General features: G+C 45.7%; 2 protein-coding genes across 2 annotated transcripts in view; both read right to left on the reverse strand.

Moving 5' to 3' along the window:
- Positions 1 to 11658, reverse strand: part of INTS4 (integrator complex subunit 4) — a 103331-nt gene extending 91673 nt beyond the window's left edge. Inside the window, exons 1-2 of the mRNA XM_079787585.1 lie at positions 11473 to 11658; positions 8452 to 8643 (exon numbers count right to left, since the gene is read on the reverse strand). Of these exons, the coding sequence (XP_079643711.1) occupies positions 8452 to 8643; positions 11473 to 11526 (246 nt within the window). The 5' untranslated portion in view covers positions 11527 to 11658. The remainder of the gene's footprint in view (positions 1 to 8451; positions 8644 to 11472) is intronic.
- Positions 11659 to 15753: 4095 nt separating this feature from the next.
- KCTD14 (potassium channel tetramerization domain containing 14) lies at positions 15754 to 22217 on the reverse strand. Its single transcript, XM_079788942.1, has 2 exons — positions 22017 to 22217; positions 15754 to 17309 (listed from the first exon to the last, which is right to left on the reverse strand). The coding sequence occupies exons 1-2, from the start codon at positions 22080 to 22082 to the stop codon at positions 16629 to 16631; spliced, it is 747 nt and encodes a 248-aa protein (XP_079645068.1). The 5' UTR covers positions 22083 to 22217; the 3' UTR covers positions 15754 to 16628.
- Positions 22218 to 22455: the final 238 nt, after the last annotated feature.

A 22455-nucleotide genomic window follows, 5' to 3' on the forward strand; every position in this document is an offset into this window, starting at 1 on the left:
AGTCTACGAATTTCGTGCCTCTAGTATGATATATAGGAAAGTTGTTAAGAATGTTGATCCTGTCCTAGCCAGTTTGGCTCAGTGGATAGAGAATCGGCCTGCAAACTGAAAGGTCCCAGGTTTGATTCCGGTCAAGGGCACATGCCCGGGTTATGGGCTCGATCCCCAGTGGGGGAGTTGCAGGAGGCAGCTGATCAATGATTCTCTCTCATCATGGATGTTTCTATCTCTCTCTCCCTCTTCCTTCCTCTCTGAAATCAATAAAAATATAGTTTTTTAAAAAAGAATAAAGAGCGTAAAACCTATGAATTCTCATCATAAGGAGAAATATTTTTTCTTTTCTTTTTATTGTATCTACTAGAGGCCCAGTGCATGAATTCGTGCATGAGTGGGGTCCGGCCGGCCAGCCCCAATTAGGGCCAATCGGGACCAAGCCAGCTAGGGGGAGGGAATGCGGGAGGTTGGCTGCCAGCCCCGCTCCTAATCGGGGCCTTATCGGAGCCAGGCCTGCAGGGGGAGGGAGGGACTTCAGGAGGTTGGCTAGCCAACCCTGCCCCCCATCGGGGTAGGAGGGCCAATCGGGGGTGAGGACAGTCAGGCGGCAGGGCCGCGGGAGGTTGGCTAGCCAGCCTCACCCCCGATCGGGCCGGTTGGCTGGCTGCAGTGTGCGTCATAGTGACCAGTCATTCTGGTCGCATGGCTTTTATATATATAGATGGCTTTTATATTTATAGACTAGAGGCCCGATGCACAAAATTCGTGCAAGAATAGGCCTTCATTCTCCCAGCTGCCAGCACTGGTTTCCCTCCGGCACCTAGGACCCAGGCTTTCCTCGCAGCCCTGACTTCGTCCAGAAGGTCATCCATAAGGACATCTGTTCTAATTAGCATACTACGTTTTTATTATTATAGAAGATATGAGATAATTGATGTTAGCTAAACCTACTGTGGTAATCATATATGTAAATCGTTCTTCTTATGCCTTAAACTTTTACAGTGATGTATATCAATTATTTCTCAATAAAACTGGAAAAAATAAACCAAAAAAAATAAATATAGTAAGCAAGAATAAAAGTATCATAGAGAGAAAAATGGAGAAAGTATATAATTACACTTACATGTAAGTCAGGAAGGTGGATAAAGGGAGCTAAAGTGCTTGCATAGTCCAAAGAAGGTAAAAGTATCAAATTTAATATTTACTCTTGAAAAGTCTAGAATTCATGTTGCAATATCTAGGTTAAGATAGTATAAAAGGAGGTATTAACTCCTAAGCTAATAAACAGAGATGGAGGAGAGAATTTAATATAGAATCAATCCAAAGGATGGCAAGGATCGAGAGCAAAAAAAAGAACACTGGGCAAATAAGGCAAACAGAAGCATTTGATAAAATACTAGAGGCCCATTGCACGATATTCGTGCAAGAATAGGCCTTCCTTCCCCTGGCTTCACTCCCAGCCACCCGAGAGCCGGCAAGTCCCCGCTCCTCAGCCGCCTGGGAGCTGGCACGTCCCTGCTCCCTGGCCGTACGGAGCCAGCAAGTTCTCCTCTTCTCAGGCCTGGCTGGCATGGCTCAGCGGTTGAGCATCAAACTATGAACCAGGAGGTCACGGTTAAATTCCAGGTCACGGCACATGCCCAGGTTGTGGGCTCAATCACCTGTGTGGGGCATGCAGGAGGCAGCCAATCAATGATTCTCTCTCATCATTGATATTTCTAATTCTCTCTCCCTCTTTCTTCCTCTGTGAAATATATATATATATATATTTTTTTTTCTCTCTCTCTTTATTGATTAAGGTATGACATAAGTGTCCTTATCACCCGATTGTCCCCTAACCCCCCCCCCAACTCATACCCTCACCCCTCTGGTGTCTATGTCCATTGGTTAGGCTTATATGCATGCATACAAGTCCTTTGGTTGATCTCTTATATATATACTAGAGGCCCAGTGCACGAAATTCGTGCATTGGGGGGGGCCCCTCAGACAAGCCTGCCCCCTCTCACAGATTGGGAGCCCTCAGGAGATGTCCTACTGATGGGGAGCGGGCCTAAGCCGCAGTCTGGCCTTCCTCTGCGGGAGGTGACAGGGCTGATCAGGGGAAGGTGCCAGCTCCATCACCCCACTGCTGCTGCCACTGTCACAGCCGCCAAGGTGTTTTCATCAACATGGACTCCAGTCCCTTCACCATGAAAAAATGACAACTTTCTTCAGGCATTTTCAAGATGTGTCTTTCACAGGATATGACATTTCTTTTCTTTCTTTTTTATCCTCACCTGAGAATATGTTTCCATTGATTTTTCGAGAGCTTGGAAGAGAGAGGGAAAGACAGAGAGAAACATCAATGTGAGAGGGACACTTCGATTGGTTGCCTCCTGCATGAGCCCTGACCTGGGCCCTGGCCAAGGAGGAGCCTGCAACCTAGGTACATGCCCTTAAATTGAACCCAGACCCTGTGATCGGCAGGCCAAGCCTCTATCCACTGAGCCAAACTGGCTAGGGTAGGATTTGACATTTCTTAGCCCCTCCAGCAGCGGACCTTCATTTTTTCCTCCAGGAGTGAAAAAACCCTAGATCACCTTCTTGGATTCTTATAACCCAAGTTACCAAGAACACTGTGAGAGGCAGCTTACAGGGAGCTTAGCCAATGAGCCTTCAGAAAAGGTGTTTCCTCTGCAGCTCATGCACAGAGGACCCCCTGCATTGTGTCCACAGGGCTTCTGTCCACTGGGCTGGGGCATGCCCCAAGCCACACTGCAGGGGGCTGCCAGGGGCACGCCCCCAGCCTAGTGGCTTCTAGCAGCTGGGCTTCTGTCTGCTGGGCCAGGGGCGTGCCCTGAGCCGAGCAGCGGCGGCTCTGAGCATGCCCCCAAGCCAGTGGCCCGCGTTCTGGCTGCTGGGTGTCTGTCCTCTTGGTGTGTCCCAAGCCGCGGTGGCGGCTCAGAGCTCGCCCCCAGCCCAGCGCCCGCTTTCTGTCAGCCAGGTTTCTGTCCGCTTGGCTGGGGGCCCGTGTTCTGTCGGCTGGGCGTCTGTCCGCTTGGTGTGTCCCAAGCCGCGCGGCAGCGGCTCTGAGCACACCCCCGGCCCAGCAGCCCGGTTTTGTCTGCTGGGCGTCTGTCCGCTTGGCGTGTCCCAAGCTGCATGGCAGCGGCTCAGAGCTCACCCCCGGCCCAGCGCCCGCTTTCTGTCAGCTGGGCTTCTGTCCACTGGCAGCCCAGTGTTCTGTCGGCAGCCCTTCCTCCCTCTGTGGCCTGGGTGTGGGACGCTAGCGTCGTCACCATGGCGACAATGCCAGTGTCCCGCCCTGGGGCTATGGTCACCACCATATTTGTAGCGGAGTGACGGTTAATTTGCATATTACTCTTTTATTAGATAGGATTTTTAAAGGATCTTCTCAGGTTTCTGATTTAAGAGTCTATATTAATGGTGGTGCCATTTCCTGGGATAAGGTAGACTGGAGAATGGGGGGAGATACTGAATTTAGTTTTGAATAGAGATAAAATGCTAATTCTTTTATTAATTTGAAAATAACATCACAGAATCAAATAACTGTCTTTCAGAGACATTGGCCTAGTCAAATAACCTAATCTTGCAGTGAGAGAGGACAGGAGAAGAGCTATAGACTATAGCCTTTTCAATGGTCTGGAATGGAGTCACAGACCTCCCAAACATGAGAGCTGCAGAGAAAGCAGTAGTAGTAAGCCTAGCAGATAAGAGGGAGGCAAAAAGGAAAGAATTGGAATAAAAAGAATATAAGAGTATCTAACCTAGTGACATTCTTTATCCAGTTGGATACTTTACTAGAGTTCTTCTACTCTCTCAAATAATCCCCTAGAACCGCTTCTATTGAAACACATAAATCACCTCCTTCACACTTATACTTAAAACAAACTACCTCCAGGGAAGCTCTCCCTAAAACTACTCTTTCCACCATTAAAGTTGCCCTGGTTCAAGCTTTCATCACCTTGCTTCAGACTTATCAGTCTCCTAGTTGGTCATCCTAACTCCTGTCTTGCCCTCATCCAATTCCTCCATCCTCCATACTATGCCCAGAGTGACATGTCTAAAACAAAACCCACAAGGGAGAACACAAGACCATTCAGGATCATACCCCTTTCAGTCTTTCTGGTCTTATCTCTTAAAGAGTTCTCAACCTAAAATCTATACCAGCCAAACGACTTGCATGCCTTCTAATGAGATAGGCTATTCCACATCTCCATGTCTTTATTCACAACTGCCCCTTCTCTCTAAAACGCCTTTCCTCCTCTGCCCTGACCAGTTTGGCTCAGTGGACAGAGCATCGGCCTGTGGACTGAAAGGTCCCAGGTTAGATTCCGATCAAGGGCATGTACCTTGGTTGCGGGTCCATCCCCAGTAGGAGGTGTGCAGGAGGCAGCTGATTGATATTTCTCTCTCATCAATGTTTCTAACTCTCTATCCCTCTCCCTTCCTCTCTGTAAAAATAAATAAATAAAATATATTTTAAATAAATAAATAAATAAAATGCCTTTCCTCCCATTTCCCAATTGGTAAAAAATCTGTTTTTTTAAGACTCACTGCAAGCATCACTACTACTACATAATGCCTTTCCAGGCCCATGCTCCCTTCTTTGAGGTCATATCATAACCTATCCCAGATTTCCTATAACGGTGTATTGTTATTATCCATTTATTGTTTTACCTACCCAACTAAACTCAGGTCATGGATCACCTATTCATCTCTGTATCAGCAATATAAAGCACAAGGCCAAGCACAGAGTTAATACCCAGAACATTTTAAGTGAAAGAAAAAAAATGAACAAGTAACTTTAGCCCTTACTATCTATATGCTACATATATTATTTGGTCTACCAATTATACCTCTAGCCCCTAAGGAACAAGGAACATGTCTCATAGTTCTACATCCTCCACAGCAACTAGTACAGTACTGTAAGTAAAGAACTCCTCATCATTCAGATATTGCTGTCCAACCACAGAAAGACTTGCAGAAAAAAAGTAGAAGCCAAAGTAATTTAACTACTAAAATACCAGATACCACACTTCTGGACAAAAAGAAGAAAGGTAAAGACTGCTATGGTCATCAATCTAGAACTGGACCCATTTGGCATCCCTCCTTCATTTCTTTTGTGGCTAGAATCAGCTAGACCACGGACCACCGTTGGCGACCGCTGAGCTAGACTAATGTAAGCAGCATGACCTCGTTAAAGAGTGTGGGGTCCAACATCAGAATACCTGACTCATTTTTTTTATATATGATAATGGTATTATGATTGTTTTAAGAGTCTTTATTGTTCAGAGATATACTGAAATTTATGAATAAAATGATAAAGATACCAAGGATTTCTTTTCACAAGAATCTGGTGGAGAGGGTCAGAGTAGAGGAAGTGAAAGTGGATAGTGAGGATGAGGAGTGGTGGGAATGAAACAAGTTTGGCCATGAAATGATAATGGTTAAAGCTGGATAATGAGTACATGGGAATTAAACTGTTCTGTGTGTGTGTGTGTGTGTGTGTGTGTGTGTGTGTGTGTGTGTAAAAAAAAGTTCCATTACAAAAAGTTGGGGTGGGGGGGAGCGGGGAGAACCAACCCACATTCAAATTCAGATCCTCCATTTACTTATCTGGGTGACCTTGGATATTAAATTGCTCCATACCTAGTTCCTTATCTGGAATACAGAGATAACAATAGTGTTGTCATCAAGATTAAAATATTACATGTGAAAAAAGCTTTATAAACTCCAAGAAGCTATATAAATGCTAACTGCTCTTAGAAGTATTAGTACAGATGATTATTGGTAATAGAGTTATATTATTATGTAGTAATACTAATAAGTAGATATAGTGCTTTAAAATGGGGGGATAACTAAAAGTAGATCACTAAGAAACTAAAAAATACTTTTAATAATATATATTTTTATTGATTTCAGAGAGGAAGGAAAAGGGAGAGAGAGATAGAAACATCAGTGGTGAGAGAATTATTGATCAGCTGCTTCCTGCATGCCCCCCACTGGGGATCGAGCCCACAACCCAGGCATGTGCCATTGACCGGAATCGAACCTGGGACCCTTCAGTCTGCAGTAGCAGACCGACGCTCTATCCACTGAGCCAAACCAGGTAGGACAAGGCTAAAGACTTCTTGAGAGCAGAATCCTGATTTCATTCATGTAAAACATGAGGGAAACATTTATTAAGCCCCTATAATGTTCCTCTACCTTACCAGGCACTGGGGCAGTAATTAATAGAATTGTAGTCTCTGAATTTAGAGGCTCAAAATCTGAAGGAGATAGACACACATGACATACAATGCAATACCAAGAACTAATTAAATATGCTAACAGGACACAGTCCAGTGCCCAGAACAATGCCTGATATATAATAAGCACTTTTTAAAATTGAGTAAAAAGTGTCACAAAAGCATTCATTCAACAAATATTTAATTCACCACACATTGTATTAAAAAAAAAAAATGCTGCTAAAGAACAACTTACATTCGAGAATAGGAAAATAGACAAGGTAAAAATAAATGAAAAAATCATCCTATATAATAAAACCCTAATATGCAAATCAACCAAATGGAGGAATGACCAGTCGCTATGACGCGCACTGACCCCCAGGGGGCAGACGCTCAACACAGGGGCAGCACTGCTCAGCCAGAAGCCGGGCTCACAGCTGGCGAGTGCAGTGCTGGTGGTGGGAGCCTCTTCCACCTCCATGGCAGCTCTAAGGACCCCTTGGGGGATGTCCTCTGAGGGGTCCTGGACTGTGAGAGGGTGCAGGCCAGGCTGAGGGACCCCCCCTCAAGTGCACAAATGTCATGCACCGGGCCTCTAGTATAATATATTAAAATATGATAAGTGCTATGGAGAAAACAAAATCAAGGAAGGAAGCTAAGAAGTGCAGGATGGATAGGCAGTTTTAATTCAAATAAAGGGATAAAGGAAAAATGAAAAAGTAGCATCCGAGCATAAAGACTTGAATGAAGTGTGGGAAGCAGACATATGAACATGTAAGGGAAGTGTTCCTGGTAGAAGAAAACGTAAGTGTAAAGACTCTGAAGAAAGAATATGCTTGGCAGGGAAAATGACAGACCAGATTAGAGGGCAGTGGCAGGGACAGGGACAGGGGTTCTGAGCTGCGTGAAGAGCATGTGAAAAGACACTGATTTCTGAAAACACACAAGGTCTTTGGATAACTGCAAGTATTTTGATTGAGCTAGAATGTTATATACATAAAGGACCTTTTTATGTCAGACATGTAAGATTTAAATAAAGATAGTTTATGGAAAGAAAAGAGACTAAAGAGAAAAAGATAAGAAGCTTTTGCAAGGTAGGACTTCAAGACATTATATGTATCCTGGCAGATGCAATATGAAACACAAATCATCTACAAAGTATTCTTAAAGGTTTCAAAAATATGCTTACCCTGAATCTAACAAATAGATCTAACTTTTAGTTCACAGTAAATACAGGGGATAGAAGAGCAAGTTAACTCCCAAAGAAGGAAACAAATTCAGAAAACAAGACATTTTACAAACAACAGGTCAATGTCACCAAAATAAAAAAATTCTTCTAGATTTAAAAAAGAGCATATATGGACATTGTTTGCATTTTGATTTGTGCGAATCTATATATATAAAAGGCTAATATGCAAAGTGTCCCCTCGGGAGTTTGACCGGGAGACCAGGAGTTCGATCGCTCACTATGACGTGCGCTGACCACCCAGGGGCAGCGTGGAGTGAAGGAAGGCCCCAGCTGGCAGCCGGCAGCCAGGGAAGGGAGGCCCTGGTGGGCAGCCAGAAGGCCCCAATCGGCCCTGATCGCCAGCCAGGCCTAGAGACCTTACCAGTGCATGAATTTCGTGCACCGAGCCTCTAGTCAACTATGAAAAGATATTTTGGGAACTAAAGAAATATCAATATGGGCCAAATTACATTAAAAATTATTTAATTTTACTTGATGTGATTAGGTGGTTATGATTGTTTTTTATAGTCCCTTTTTTAAGAGATATTAACTGAATTACTTAGGCAAAAATATAATGATATTTTAAAAATTTCAGGAAAACAAATAGAGGGAGCAAATTTGGCAAAATATGTATGTTTAATCTCAGAGATGAATTTTTCGCACAGCATGTGAGTAGGCTGGAGGAGAGCACTGGAGGCAGGCATATCAGTATTTACCCAATGACCACCCAGGGTGCTGAGTTCTATGGTAGAGGAAGGGGAAGTCTGGAGAAGCCAGCAGAAACCCCAATCTCAACCAGGAGCTCTAAATATTGTAAACTTCTGAGGACAGGATTTATGTCTTTTTTTAATCTCTATCCACAGTGCTTAGTACATGGAAGACACTCAGTAAAAGATTGCTGAATGAATGCCTTCTTGTTTATTTTGCAACATTAACCCATTCTGCAGAGATGATACAACCCTTATACATACTCCCATCAGGTCCACAAGACCATCTTACCTTATAATAATGTTCCAAGAGAATCCTGACTACTCCTTCCACACTTTCTGCCTCGACAGGCTTCCTGGCAAATTGAAGTAGGTACTGCAAAGCATCTGCTGGAGAGGTAGCTTTACATAGATCTATGTGGAGCGCTGCAGATTTACTTGGTTTTGTTAGTCGGAGTTTCTTAGTAGTAATTTCCTCCTGTTGCTGCAAAGAGGTAAGAAAGTTAAGACATAAAAACCCAACTGAAAACACAAATTCTACAATTTTACTTCACCTCATTTAATGGAAATAATTTTCCCTTATCCTATATAATAAAAGGCTAATATGCAAGTTGACCGAACGGAGGAACGACCAGACGCTATGACTCGCACTGACCACCAGGGGGAAGGCACTCAATGCAGGAACTGCCCACCCGATGGTCAGTGCACTCCCACAGGGGGAGCACTGCTTAGCCAGAAGCTGGGCTCACGGCTGGCAAGCACAGCAGCGGTGGCGGGAGCCTCTCCTGCCTCCATGGCAGGGCTAAGGACCCCTCAGGGGATGTCCTCCTTCTGGGGAGCAGGCCTAAGCCGGCAGGTGGATATCCCCCAAGCGGTCCCGGACTGCGAGAGGGCGCAGGCCGAATTGAGGGGGAACCACCCCCCCCACACACTGCACAAATGTCATGCACCAGGCCTCTAGTATCAAATAATGTACTCAGGTAATAGATCTAGCCTTAGGACAAGCAGTGTTATGAACTGGAAAAAGAGCACTGGATTGGAGACAGACTATGAGTCCTAATTTTGCTTTTCACTAGTTCCTATAACTCTGGACAGGTCATTTAATTTTTCCAAGTCTCCGTTTCTTTCTCTGTAAAGTAGGTCCACTAACATTTTGTTCTGCCTACCATGGCATGATGAAAAAAAGATCAGGGGCTTTGAAGTCAGAGGAATTTAGATTCAATAACCACTTACCCATTTCCATCCTATTCCACACAAATTCAATCTTCAGTGTTATCTGGGCTGCAGTTAGGTCAAAAGTTGGGAAATATTTTTTCCCCTAGAGAGTATATAAAGGGGAGGACAAACCAATATCTAATATTGATCAACCATCAATAACATTTTAGTGAGCCAGGCCCTATGGTCTTTTCAGGGGCTATAGAAATGAACTAAACATTATCTCTGCTCTCAAAGAGCCAGACTGGTGGGAAGATATGCATATTGGTAGTAGCACTGAGTGACAGGTGCAAATGGATGAGCACAACAGAGCACCATAGAAGCAGAGGAGAAAGACTAAATTCTTGCTGAGGTTTCAAGTGGGTTTTAAAGCAAAAATATAAGTGCACTGGGTGGAGAAGAAAAATGGAAGAATGATAACCATTCTATGTAAAAGAGATAATAGGTACAAAAGTTTGGATACGGACAAACACATGGCATGCTGGAGGAGAGGTGAGTAGTCTTGATAAATGAGAACAGAATGTTGGAAAGAAAGTGTCACTGCACAATATGAATGTACTTGATACCACTAAACTGGTTAAAATGGTAAATTTTATGTTATGTATACTTTACCACAATTTTTTTTAAAAGTGGGCAAGGGAAACAGAGCAAGAAAATTATAGAAAGCAAGCCACAGAAGAGGAAGCTCTGTAAAGTTAGAAAAGCTTTTCTTAATCTTGACTCAAATTAAAAGTTTAGGAAAACTAATTTCACATAAAAAGGAGCAAAAAAGATATCAAGGCAAAATTTCAAAGTTATTTTAAGAAAAAACATGAATAAGGAGCAAACTAATTTGCCTTCAGCCAATGGGAATATGCTACAAAGATGAATCCACAAAACAAAACAGAAAGAAGGAATACTGCCAAGTCATGAAGGGCTAGGGAGTTGGCTAGGGAATTTTTATGGAAAGGAGGAGCTGAAAAAGAAGAAGACTTGATTTGTCAGTGCAACTATCTCTCTGTGGTGTAAATCCCATATATGCTGTTCTCTCTCCCACTAGCCTGCGAGTTCCTAAAGGACAGGGACCCTAACAGGTATTGGACATTGTAGCTCAACAACTTTTACTATACCTGATGCACAGTAACCACTCATTCACTCAATAGACGCTTGTTGAAGGAATGAATGAAGTGTTTAAGGATCAGTTTCCTGCTGGGTGGTCTGTCTTGCTACTCTACAAGTAGACGGATCTAACTGTGATCTGTGGCCCTACAGATGCTGTTTATCCACTGGCATCCATGTGTCAGAAATACAGACGATTGCCTCACTTCCCCCACCGACTCACTGAGTAGAAGCTACATTTTAATAAGATCCTTCGGTGATTAGTTCACACATAAAGTCTGTGAAGCATGACACAAGGGATGACTTGGTATCAACCTCTACTTTAGCGTCATCTACGAGGAGACACGTGGAGAATCCCCGACTTCTCTGACAGAGGCTGGGCCAGCAGCCCTTAAACACGTCCCAAGGAGGAAGGTACTGCCCTCCTTCCCAGGTGAGCTGTTCCATCAATGGGAAGTCCCAGCCCTCGGAAGCCTGTGACCCTCGCCGGCTTTGACTGGGCCTTGAGGATTTCTATAGACTTCTCTTCCAACCCCTACGAGCTTTGCACACTGCCAATTCGTCCCAGGGCGCTTTTTTTTATTTTTTATTTTTTTTTATTTTTGGTAACGGAGTTGGGGTGGGGGACTCCACCACTAATTGGTTCTGTGCCCTTGTACCCCTTAAGAAGCTTCTAAGTCCACATCTGTGAAACGAGGGTGCTAATGTAACCTGAATAAAATAGCGAGAGGGAAAAAAACCATTTTCATCAATTGTAAAAGCGGTTTTTGTCTCCAGCTAATAATTTTTTTTTAAGTACCAGACTGCACATATTAGTTCATCATCGTGACAACAGAAGCGGCAAACGAACACGCCCACTGAAGTGTAGTCGCCAAGAGCCTATCAAAGTAGTCGGCGCTCAACTCAAGTTCGTGGCGCCAGTTCTGGAAACGTGCCTGGGGCGTGGATGACCTTCCCGCTACCTACGACCGGTCAGGGGACCTTTCCTTCTGGAGCTTACCTGGACCACCTTGGTGAACTCCTCGTACACCCGCTTCTTAAGGTGCGCCGCCATCGCTGCCCGCGGACCCTGTCAGCTTCCGTACTTGACGAGGGAGGCGGGGGTGGCGGAGGGTGGGAAAGGAACCCGGAAAACCTGCCGGGGCCCGAGGAACCCTCCACCGTCCCACAAGGCAGTGGGATCCCAGGAAAGAGAGGCTGCTTCCGGTTGCTCGTTGGCCCCGCCGCGGTTACGTCGGGATTTGGCCGCCTACGCCGGAAGAACGGAAACCGGAGCGTAGCGCGAGGGGGCGGAGCCTCTGGGGATGGGCGAGCCAATGGGAGCTTCTGGGGGCGGGCTGGCGGGCGCGGCACTGAGCGAAGGGAGGAAGGAAGCGCTGGGTGAAGGGCAAAAGCGGGGCGAATTAGAGCTGGAGGCCAAACCCTGAGCTGCGTAACGGTTTTGACTACCGAGGCGACGGAAAGAGCCCCAGCTGACGTCCCCGTCGTCATTTGCTGTTCACAGTGTTTGCTGCTTCTGTATTCCCCGAGCTCTTCTTTTGGACAGTGTGTGTGGCACTCTCCCCTAGCCTGGGGTGCTTTTTCCTGCTGCTTCACACCGGCTGCTCAAAAGCTACCTATCCTTTAAGGCAGTGGTTCTCAGCCTTTCTAATGCCGCGACCCTTTAATACAGTTCCTCATGTTGTGGTGACCCCCAACCGTAAAATTATTTTCGTTGCTACTTCATAACTGTAATTTGCTACTGTTAATGAATTGTAATGTAAATACCTGTGTTTTCCGATAGTCTTAGGCGACCCACAGGTTGAGAACCGCTAGTAGGGTCGCCTAAGACCATCGGAAAACACAGATATTTACATTATGATTCATAATAGTAGCAAAATGACAGTTATGAAGTAACAATGAAAATAATTTTATGGTTGGGGGTCACCACAACATGAGGAACTGTATTAAAAGGGTCATGGCATTAGAAAGGTTGAGAACCACTGCTTTAAGGAATCAAACCCTCCTCCGATAGCTACGATAGCTACGGTAGCGTGGAAAGAACCCTCAAGCTTCCCTTACAGCTACTTAATAAAAAGTAGCCTCAACTACAAATGGGGTGATAACACCTGACAAATGTAATGACAATGGAATGAGATAGTGCAAAAGCAGTTTACAGACTGTGAAATGTAATTCACGTGGTATTGTTAATAAATCCAAACCCAATTTTACATCCGACATTAAACTTCAGCTGTTCACTGTTTCGTCTTTCAAAAGAGTTAATGTGGGTTGCTCAGAAAAATCAACAGGCCCGAAATGAATACAAAATAATATTGAATGTGAATTGTAATTGAAAAAGAAAAGAAAAACAGCAGGCTGTAGTCGGTACAGAAGACCCAAAAATGCATTAAAAGATGGTCTTTACTTACCCTCAAGGTCCTACAGTCTAACTGGGAAGGGAGACACCCAAGCTGATAATTAGTGGGCATTCAAAGTGTGATGGATAAACAAAGGAATGTGGTTCAAACAGACCTATCTTCTTCAGGATGTCTCAGGGAAGTTTTACAGCGGGAAGAATTTAAAATCTGGCTTTAAAATACAAGTATATCTTGGAGATACTGCAGATTTGGTTCCAGGCCTCTAAAATAAAGCGAATATTGCAATAAAGCAAGTCACATGAAGTTTTGGTTTCCCAGTGCATGTAAAAGTTATGTTTATACTTTTCTGTAGTCTAAGTGTGCAGTACATTATGTCTTAGACAAGCTACTGTCTGAATTTAAAAATACTTTATTGCTTTAAAAATGCCATCATCTGAGTCTTCAGGCAAGTAGTAATCTTTTTGCTGGTTGGAGGGTTTTCAATTTGTAAGAAACACAATAAAGTGAAGGATGATAAAACAAGATATGCCTATGGTAAAATTTCCAGAAAGAATAGCATCACAGACCACAGAAAAAACTGCATTTACAAATATGTTCAGTTAAATGAAAAGCACTTAGCAAACAGTATCTTTAATAAATGTTAGCAGCTCTGGCTGGTGTGACTCAACTTGTTGTGTGTGATCCTGTGCACCAAAAAGTTGCTGGTTTGATTCCAGGTCAGGGCACATACCCGGGTTGCAGGCTTGATTTCTGCGGGAGGCAGTCAATGGATGTTTCACTCTCACATCGATGTATCTCTCTCCATCTCCCTTCTTCTCTCTCTCTAAAATCAATCAAAACATACTTTTAAAAATAATTATGTCATCTTAATTGTATTATGGATTTGGAAGTTGGAGGGAGATATTGGAATTGCCTTTGTTTAATAAACTAGTTTGGTGAATTGCTTAGGAAGAGATGATCTTAAGGGATGCAGGCTAAAGCCAAACCAATAAAAAAAAAGGTAACTGGAACATGGGCTGCTTCTGGCAGGGCTGGTGGAAACTTGACATGCCTCTAAAGCCTGTTTGGAAATGGCACACTCACTTCCACACATACTCCATTAACCAGATTAGGTCATAAGGCCAAGCAGGAAGTCAGTGGGATGGGGAAGATTACTCCCATCTACTGAGAAGCATGTCAAGAACAGGGAGGGAAGCCTGGCTGGCGTGGCTTAGTGGTTGAGCATGGACCTATGAACCAGGAGGTCACGGTTTGATTCCCAGTCAGGGCACATGCCCAGGTTGCAGGCTTAATCCCCAGTGCCGGAGGCAGCCAATCGGTCATTCTCTCTCTCCCTTCCCCTTCCTTTCTCGGAAATCAATGAAAAAAACATTTAAGGAAAACAGGGAGGGAAGAATAGAAAACAAGCTACTACTGAAAAGCCCCTAGAGATGTGGGTGACTGACGCACTTTTAAGAATAGATATGTCCAATATTCAACTTGAAGTTATTTGCATTTTCGGTGTAAACTCTCTCCCCTTTATTTATCTGTGTTTCCACAGTCTGCTATGTGCACAAATAGCTCATGGGAGTGGAATTTGTAAAAATTAAGAAAAATATCTGAGTCCTGGCCCAGTAGCTCAGGCAGAGCATCATCTCGATAATGCCAAGGTTGTGGGTTTGATCCCTGGTCAAGGCATATACAACAATTAACCAGTGAATGTGTAAATAAGTAGAACAACAAATTGATGTTTTTCTTTTTCTCTCAAGCCAATAAATAAAAAAAAATTTTTTTTTAAAAAAAGATCTGCCGAAACCGGTTTGGCTCAGTGGATAGAGCGTCGGCCTGTGGACTCAAGGGTCCCAGGTTCGATTCTGGTCGGGGGCATGTACCTTGGTTGCGGGCACATCCCCAGTGGGGGGTGTGCAGGAGGCAGCTGATCGATGTTTCTCGCTCATTGATGTTTCTGACTCTCTATCCCTCTCTCTTCCTCTCTGTAAAAAATCAATAAAATATATTTTAAAAAAAAAAGATCTGAGTATTAAATCTGGGTGAGCATTGTGCAGAACAGCAACAACAGGTTTAAGGCATCTAGATTAGAAGATCCCTATGCTGAATGAATCTGGCAGGAGCAGAGAACCAGAGCTGACCAGAAGGAGACAAATCCTCTGGGAACGTGCAGAAATCTTGGGGAGGACATTGACCCTGCCATAATTCATGAACTTGAGAGTACAAGTAATTCTACTTACATCTTAAGAAGCAGGGAATCTCTTTGGAATCTAATCTCATTACTGATCAAAGGGTATGAACTCTTTTTCAGGCACTTGATAAAGAATGTTGAATTGCTTCAGGATTTTTCCATTTTAAGTTGTCAGCTATATTAAATACCAAAAAAGGAAACCATTAAACAAGTTTTGAAAATAAGAAAAAATACACAAGCAGACACAGTTACTAAATTGTAATGCTTATTGAGGATGACTATTCTTTTTAAAAATACATTTTTTTTATTGATTTCAGAGAGGAAAGGAGACGGAGAGAGAAATAGAAACATCAATGATTAGAGAGAATCATCAATTGGCTGCCTCCTGCACACCCCATACTGGGGATCGAGCCAGCAACCCAGGCATATGCCCTAACCGGGAATCGAACAGTGACCTGGTTCATAGGTCGATGCTCAACCACTGAGCCACGCCGGCTGGGCAATGACTTTGTTCTGAGCAATTTTATGTTTAAATTTGAGACTCCCTGACTCAGTATTAATTTCTTAAACCTTTACAGTTGACCTTCAGTCCTGAGTTCTAAGCAGGGAAGGGGGCCAACCATCCTAGACCTGGACTTGGAGAAGGATGAATATCTACATGTGTCCTCCTTAGAGTTATGGTTTACGCTGACAAGCAGAACCTGAAACAGAGTCTTTGTGTAAGTGGTTTATTGCTGATGTGCTCTCAGGAAGGGCAGTGAGGGAAGCAGGATAGAGCAGAGGAAAAACGCTAAGCAAAAATGTGGTGTTAGATGAAGACTGACTTCAGTTTGATCCCACAAGGAGCTCTGGAATAGGAACTGTACCAGAGTTGGTACCTCCTTGAGGTAAGGGAGAACCTCACAAACAAGGGCAATTCTTTTCTAGAGCAGGTCTCAATTAGAATGCATCAGAACCACCTGGAGGACTTGTGAAAGCAGACTGCTGGGCCAACCCCGAGTTTCTGACTCAGTGGGCTGAAGTGGAGGACAGAGAATTTGTATTTCTAAAAAGTTCCAGATGTTGCTGATGCTGCAGGGACCATACTTTGAGAACTACTGTTCTAGAGACAGGACAGCTGTGAGGCTTTAGCAACCAATACAGCATCTGGGAAAGAAGAGCTGAGTGGCATCTACTACAGGTACTAACTTGGCATCTTCCTCATCATGAAGGCACACACCTGGGCCAGAGGATTGACCTGCAGGCTGAAGCTGGGTTAATTGTGTTTTTAGGTCAGACTATCTAGATTCATATCCTGTTATATTCCTGTTGATATCCCGAATCTCCAGCCAAAACATTTTTGAAACATTCCAACTCAGCCTTGCTATCGGACTTCAAGGGAAGAGTCTGCAGGTACATGAGGCTTTAAAGAGAGAGAAGCTGCACTTCACTAGGCAAGTACAGTGCAGTCAGTTGCAATGAGTGGAATGTCTTCAAGGGGGGACATAAATATTTGGGAGCAAGCTTTGCAGACCACCTTGGAAGTTGTTTATTTTTTAAATTAAAGATGATTTTTGAAGGCAACTTTTAATTTCACAAGCCCCACCAGAGCCCATAATAAACAGCCACCGCCCCTGAGAATCACCACCAGGTGAATCGGAATGTATAGAAGTATTCGTGGGCACCTGTCTTAGGCTGAAATGTCTTCTTGGAGCAGTAGTCATAGGCTACCTGGTACCCCTGAGCCTCAATGTCCATCTGCACGGAGTCCAAGAGGTCCCTGATGACGGGGGCCGCTTTCCAAGGCCCGAATTTGACGACCAACCTCTTGTTCGCCTCCAGGACTCGCAGGGATTCCGCGCAGTGTGCCGCATCCTCTTCCGTGCGCACCGCGCACACCAGCACGTTGGAGTAACGCGCGGCCACGGCCTCTGCGCGCGCCAGGCGCACCATGAGCTCCAGGTTCTCGCTGTAACTGGGCACCCGCAGCAAGAACTGCTTCCGAGCCACCTGCTCACCAAAGATCTGCGGCGTGTCCTCCAGCAGCTTGACTAAGGGCGTGATTTCGAAGAACTGAGCCTCACGGTACACCTCAGGGATGTGCTGCTTGGGCATCTGCCCGCTGCGCAGGTAGTCCAGGATGGGTCCGAAATAGGTGCCGGGGCGGTCGATGAAGAATCGGCCCTCCTCATCCTCATCCGTGGAGGCCTTGGCTAAGGTGCAGAACATAGCTGCCAGCCTTGAACCCGGGATTTTTCTCAGGGTGCTCACAGTAGTGGTGAAGAACTCGCCCCCCACGTTCAGCTTCACCACAGCAGATGTCTGGGGGTACAAGAGGCAGTGAATCAATAGCGCCACCTCTAGGAAGCTCACGACTATATTTTCATACAAAGAAGAACCCCGTAGAGAATTTAGGAAAGCCTAAATTTAGGAAAGCTTCAGCTTATAGGAAGGCACATCTTAACAGAAGGGGTTTATACTTATGCTGTAAAGCTCCAGAGAATGGGCATTTTAAAGAAGACAAAGGTTTCAGTTTGATCTAAGACTATCCATGCAAGCATTTTAACTTTCTCATTTGGGTCACAGAATGTTAGTCGAGGAGGCTGCTGTGGAAACAAGTCCCAGCCACACTACTTCCGAAGTCTGTGGTCTTTGGCAAGGCTTTTTCCCTCCTTGGTTCTTAGTGTCCTCATTTATAAAATGGGGATATGGAGCTGATGTGAAGTCAGGAGTTCCCATATGGGATGCTTAGGTCTAAGATATATAAACAAAACAAAACAAAACAAAGGCAGGGGGCGCGGGGGGCGGGGGGGGGGGGGGCGCAAACCATTTCCAACTTTTCAGAAAGGCTAAGAAACCATACATGCATTCATTCAGGAAGCATTTCTTGAGTACCTACTGTGTGCCCACATGCAGTGCTGGGAGTTGGGGATAAAAATTCTTATTTCATATAGATCAGAAGTTCTGATTAGCAGTTGGCATGGCTTTGATTAACAAATAGAATTTGTTTGATGATGGGTTTTTGTTTGTTTGTTTCTTTTTGTTTTGTTTTGTTTTTCAAAATATGGGCTCATGGGGATTAAATAACAGAAAAACCCTGGGTAGTGAAAAGGCCAGTAACACCAGATACACTGAGTATAAAGCTGTAAGGTTGGTACAAATGTAAGTTAGGTTTCCCTGTTCAACAGACTATGTAGAGGCCTCCTCTCTATGTAAGACCTTGGGCTGAGCACTACCGATGTCGGTGAGACCCACGCAGTGCCTGCCTGGGTGCCCACAGCCCGATGCAGAGAGAGACGTGGAAACAGACTGACAGGCTGCATTCGGGGAATACTAAGTGCTGCTACACAGGCCTAGCAGAAGACTGTATAGAATTATTATATGTGAGGTGATGTATCAGCTGTTGTCCTTACAAACTAGCTTCTGGAATAACTTTTGTTACCTAAAATGCACTCAAAAAATAAAAAATAAAATTCACTCACTCATTCAATAAAATATGCATGTGCCTAACTTTGTGCCAGATACCTGGGGCATAGTGAGGAACAAGCAGAAAGCAGTCCCATTCCTCAGAGTCCAGTAACTGTGCAAAGCACTTTGCATACAAGCTCTAACTCAATTCTCATCGCTATCCTATGAAGAATGTATTAAATCCCTATTTTACAGGTAAAGAAACTAAGGCTTAAGGAGATGAAGTAAGTTGCTTAAGAGCAACCATATATTAAGGGATGATGTCAGCATTTGAACTCAGGTCCGATTTACTCTGAAGCTTGTGCACTTAGTTATGGTATAAATTAGTTTTCAAATGCCTCCAGCCTTCTTTTCCTTAATTACCCATTCATTAAAAAAAAAAAAAAAAGTAGAGATGACCTATTGCATTCAAGCCTCCTCCTAAGCAGATGAATATCACATAGTCCCTGCCCTCAAGGAGCTCACAGGGGAGGGAGGGAAACAGATGACTTAGCTGTGTAGGAAGGAAGGCTCAAAGGCAGGCAGAGTCGGCTTTTTGTGGATGTGTGTTGGAGGTTGTCAGGGAAGGTTTCCTAAGGGGTGTGATGGCTGCTGCTGCAGAGAAGACCTGTGCAGAGTTTGAAGGCTGAGTTACCAACCTGGGAACTCTAACCACTGGTCATCACAGGACCAGAGCTCAGGAAAGTCCTTCCGATTTAGGTGTGACCTCATTCTCAACTTATTTGTGAGCTTTAGCTCTAAGATTAAAATACTGGGATTAAGAGAGCCAAAGACAGCCAAACTGCTGGGGGAGATTTGAGTTGCCATGACAACAGCTCCTACCAGGGGACAGTTCTACTGGCTGGAGGGGAGAAGAGAAAGGAGAGGATGCCCTCTGACAGCAGCCAAGCAATACAGCCAGGAGAAAAATAAGCCCAGAACCTGTGACTCCCTCTTTCTTCCACAAACCTCAAGGTCCCTTGGCAAGGTTCTTTGGTGAACCCTGAGGTCCCGCTGGGCAGCTGGTAGTTAAATACAAAGTTGCACACTTTAACCCTCTCATCACTCCTGCACCACTGAAAGCTCACGGGTGCTCTTAATGTCCCCACATTACAGGCAAGGGAAGCTCAGAAAGAAGGGTCACACAGCTAGGAAGTGATGAAGTTGGAGTTGGGACTAATCCATGTCAGTCTGACTACAGTATAACATGGATGCCCTATCTCTACCCCTCCCAATATCCAGTCCCCAATATCTCTACCCCTCCCTGCTGCCAGTGATTAGCTATGTGCCTGGGGCAGCTCACTTCCTTCGCTGGGCCTAAACGTGTTGTCTGTGAAACAGAGAGGCAAAACGGATGAAGAGAACGCTAAGTCTCTCCAGCTCTGAAAATCTAATGAATCCACTCTCTTCAAATGTCAATTCTGAAGCTCATTTCCAGATGCTTCACAAAATAGCTTCCTGCCCTGACATCCTCAGCCCCCATTTCTTTGTTTATCAAATAAGACCTTGGTCCTGTTCCCAAGCTTCTTAATTCTGTCCCTCTCCCCCTCCTTTTTAACAAACACTTCCAGGCTCTTTGGAAATCCCAGACCTCCAACCTCATCCATAAGCACTACAGTATGTGTATCTAGCAGATAAGGACTGCTTTTCCACCCTTCTTCTGAATCATCCGCCCTTCCTTGTGGCACCTCTTCCCCCACCTTTTCTAAAAGTCACCCTGCCAAAGCATTTCTGCGTGGGAAAGCCTGTCCCAGGCCCCGTGTGCATGGGCAGGGGACACGTGGTCTTTAGGAGCCCCTACTGGGGGCTAGGCTAGTACTGGCCATGAGGACACAGGGATGAATCAAACATGCCAGCTCTCACTCAGTTCTCGTCAAAAGGGTCCTTACACATCTGCAACCCCCCACCAAACATCATACATTTTCTTAGGCCACCCTTATTGGAGCCAATGGAGGGACATCTTCATTCTCATATACCCCAAACCCCTCAAGATCTCCCCCCCAACCCCCAACCCTGACCTTTTCTATTGTTTCCTATCTCAGTGGTCTGAGCCCAAAACTCAGGCAGTAAATTTACATTCTGCTCCTAATCTCAACCCCTTCCCCGCCTCAAACACACAAATAATCAGTGACCAAATCCTGGTGATTCTAAATGTTTGGTCAGTTCCATGGCACCCTGCCCCCCTCAAATACCTTCCCCCAACCCAATCTCTACTCTGAAAACAGAGTAGTTTTTCTTAAGTGCAAATCTGATCTGTCTCCTCCTGCAGTAAACATTTCAGTGACCCTACATTCCCTTCCCGATAAACTCTATAGACTCCTTAACGAGGCTTACTAGGCCCTTTGCAATAGGCCACCCACCGGAACTGCTTGCTACTTCCCCACCCCCGCCCAACCAGAGCAAGCTGGGCCCCCTTGCCAGCAGGATTCACTCATTACCCACACTCCCTTCACTCAGTCCACTCATCCTTCAAGTTAATTCCTCCAGGAATCTTTCTAGATGGGCTGTCTTCTTGTGATCCCGGAGGGCCCTGTACTTCCACAGTCTGGTAATTACCTGTCTTGTAATTCCCTTTACCATCTGTATCCCCATTAGACTGTGAGGTTCCTAATGGAAGACAATCCCTGATTCATCTTTATAGCACCAGTACCTACTCCAGGGCTCCTCGTACCGGGGATGCTCTATAAATGCCTGTTGAACTGAAGGGAGCTAACCTGCAGCACTGAACTATAGGAGCACCTGGTATTCTGATAAAGGCCAGTTTTGCCCTGCCTGGCATCATGCACATGCTGGCTCCATCCCCTGTCCGGTAATTCGTTCAGACGTTTACTGAGCACTGAGGGCAGCCCTGCCACCGAGCAGGTGACTTTGTCAACAGCCAACAACCATGACGTTAACATCACCAGATGGGAAAGGGCCAGTCTCCCCACTCCTGGATCTGCTTTCCCTTCCCATAAATCTTCAGATGGCACCTCGCCCAGGAGAGATTGGAATGCTCTGCTCTTAGAGTGCCTGGGCCTTTTCCAGATCCTCCCCCAAACTCTCCTTACCTAAGCCCTGGGAGTGGGCAGATGGACTAAGGACCCAGTCAGAGGGCAGGAGAAGGTGGGGGTGTGTGGGTATGGGGTGGGCGTGTGTGTGGGGGGCGCTGATGGTGAGGGAATGAAACACAGTCAGCCTGTGGTTGGGTCTGCTTCTCCCACCAGCAGGAGGGATGGGGGCAGGGGAAAGGGGGAGACAGTCCAAGAGCGGGGGACTAGGACCAGCCAGGGGACAGAGAGAGGTCACACAAAAAGCAGGTAAAACAAAGAGAAGAGACGGAGGAGACAAAGCAAGGCAGCCAAGCAGGAAAGAAGGCAAAGAGGAGAGCCTGGACTGAGCCAGAATGGGATGGAGACCGCGGTGTGGGGGGAGAGGCGGGGAGAGAAAGGCGAGCGGGAGGAAGTCAGGAGAAAAGAGCGCCCAGCCAGAGGAGGAGGCGGCGCTCCAGAAGCCCGGGGAGCGCAGACGGCGCGGGGGCCTGGACGGGGACACCAGACGGAGTGAAAGAAGGGACAGGCCCACCTCAGGCTGAGCACTCACGTTTGGCGGGTCCCCGGGAGGCGCGCGGGGGGCCCGCGGGGAGCGGGACGTCGAGGTCAGGCTCATTATCCCGGCTTTGCAAGCAGCTGGCAATGCGCAGCCTGGCCGCCGCTCCTGCAACCGGCCCTGCCCGCCACCTGCGAGGTACCTGCAGCTGGCGGAAATGCACCCGCTCCCCGCCCTGGGGTGGGGGAGGCTGGCCCCAGGGTGTGGTTAGAACCCCGGGTTGGCCTGGACTCGGGCCTGGCTTGCCGTGAGACCTTAGGTTTGTCATTGCCCCGGTCTCTCACCGACAGCCAAATGGGGGCGGCAGAGGGAACTGACATCCATAGCAGAAGACCTACTCTGACCGGTTTTGCTCAGTGGATAGAGCGTCGGCCTGCGGACTGAAAGGTCCCAGGTTCAATTCCGGTCAAGGGCATGTACCTTGGTTGCGGAC

The sequence above is a fragment of the Cnephaeus nilssonii genome (assembly GCF_951640355.1).
Source record: "Cnephaeus nilssonii genome assembly, chromosome: 13".
NCBI classification, from domain to species: domain Eukaryota; kingdom Metazoa; phylum Chordata; class Mammalia; order Chiroptera; family Vespertilionidae; genus Cnephaeus; species Cnephaeus nilssonii.

Coding starts and splice junctions, on each gene's coding strand:
- KCTD14 (XM_079788942.1), bottom strand. CDS start 22,082: ATGAGCCTGACCTCGACGTCCCGCTCCCCGCGGGCCCCCCGCGCGCCT. Junction 17,310..22,016: donor CTCCCGGGGACCCGCCAAAC/GTGAGTGCTCAG, acceptor TTGTACCCCCAG/ACATCTGCTGTGGTGAAGCT.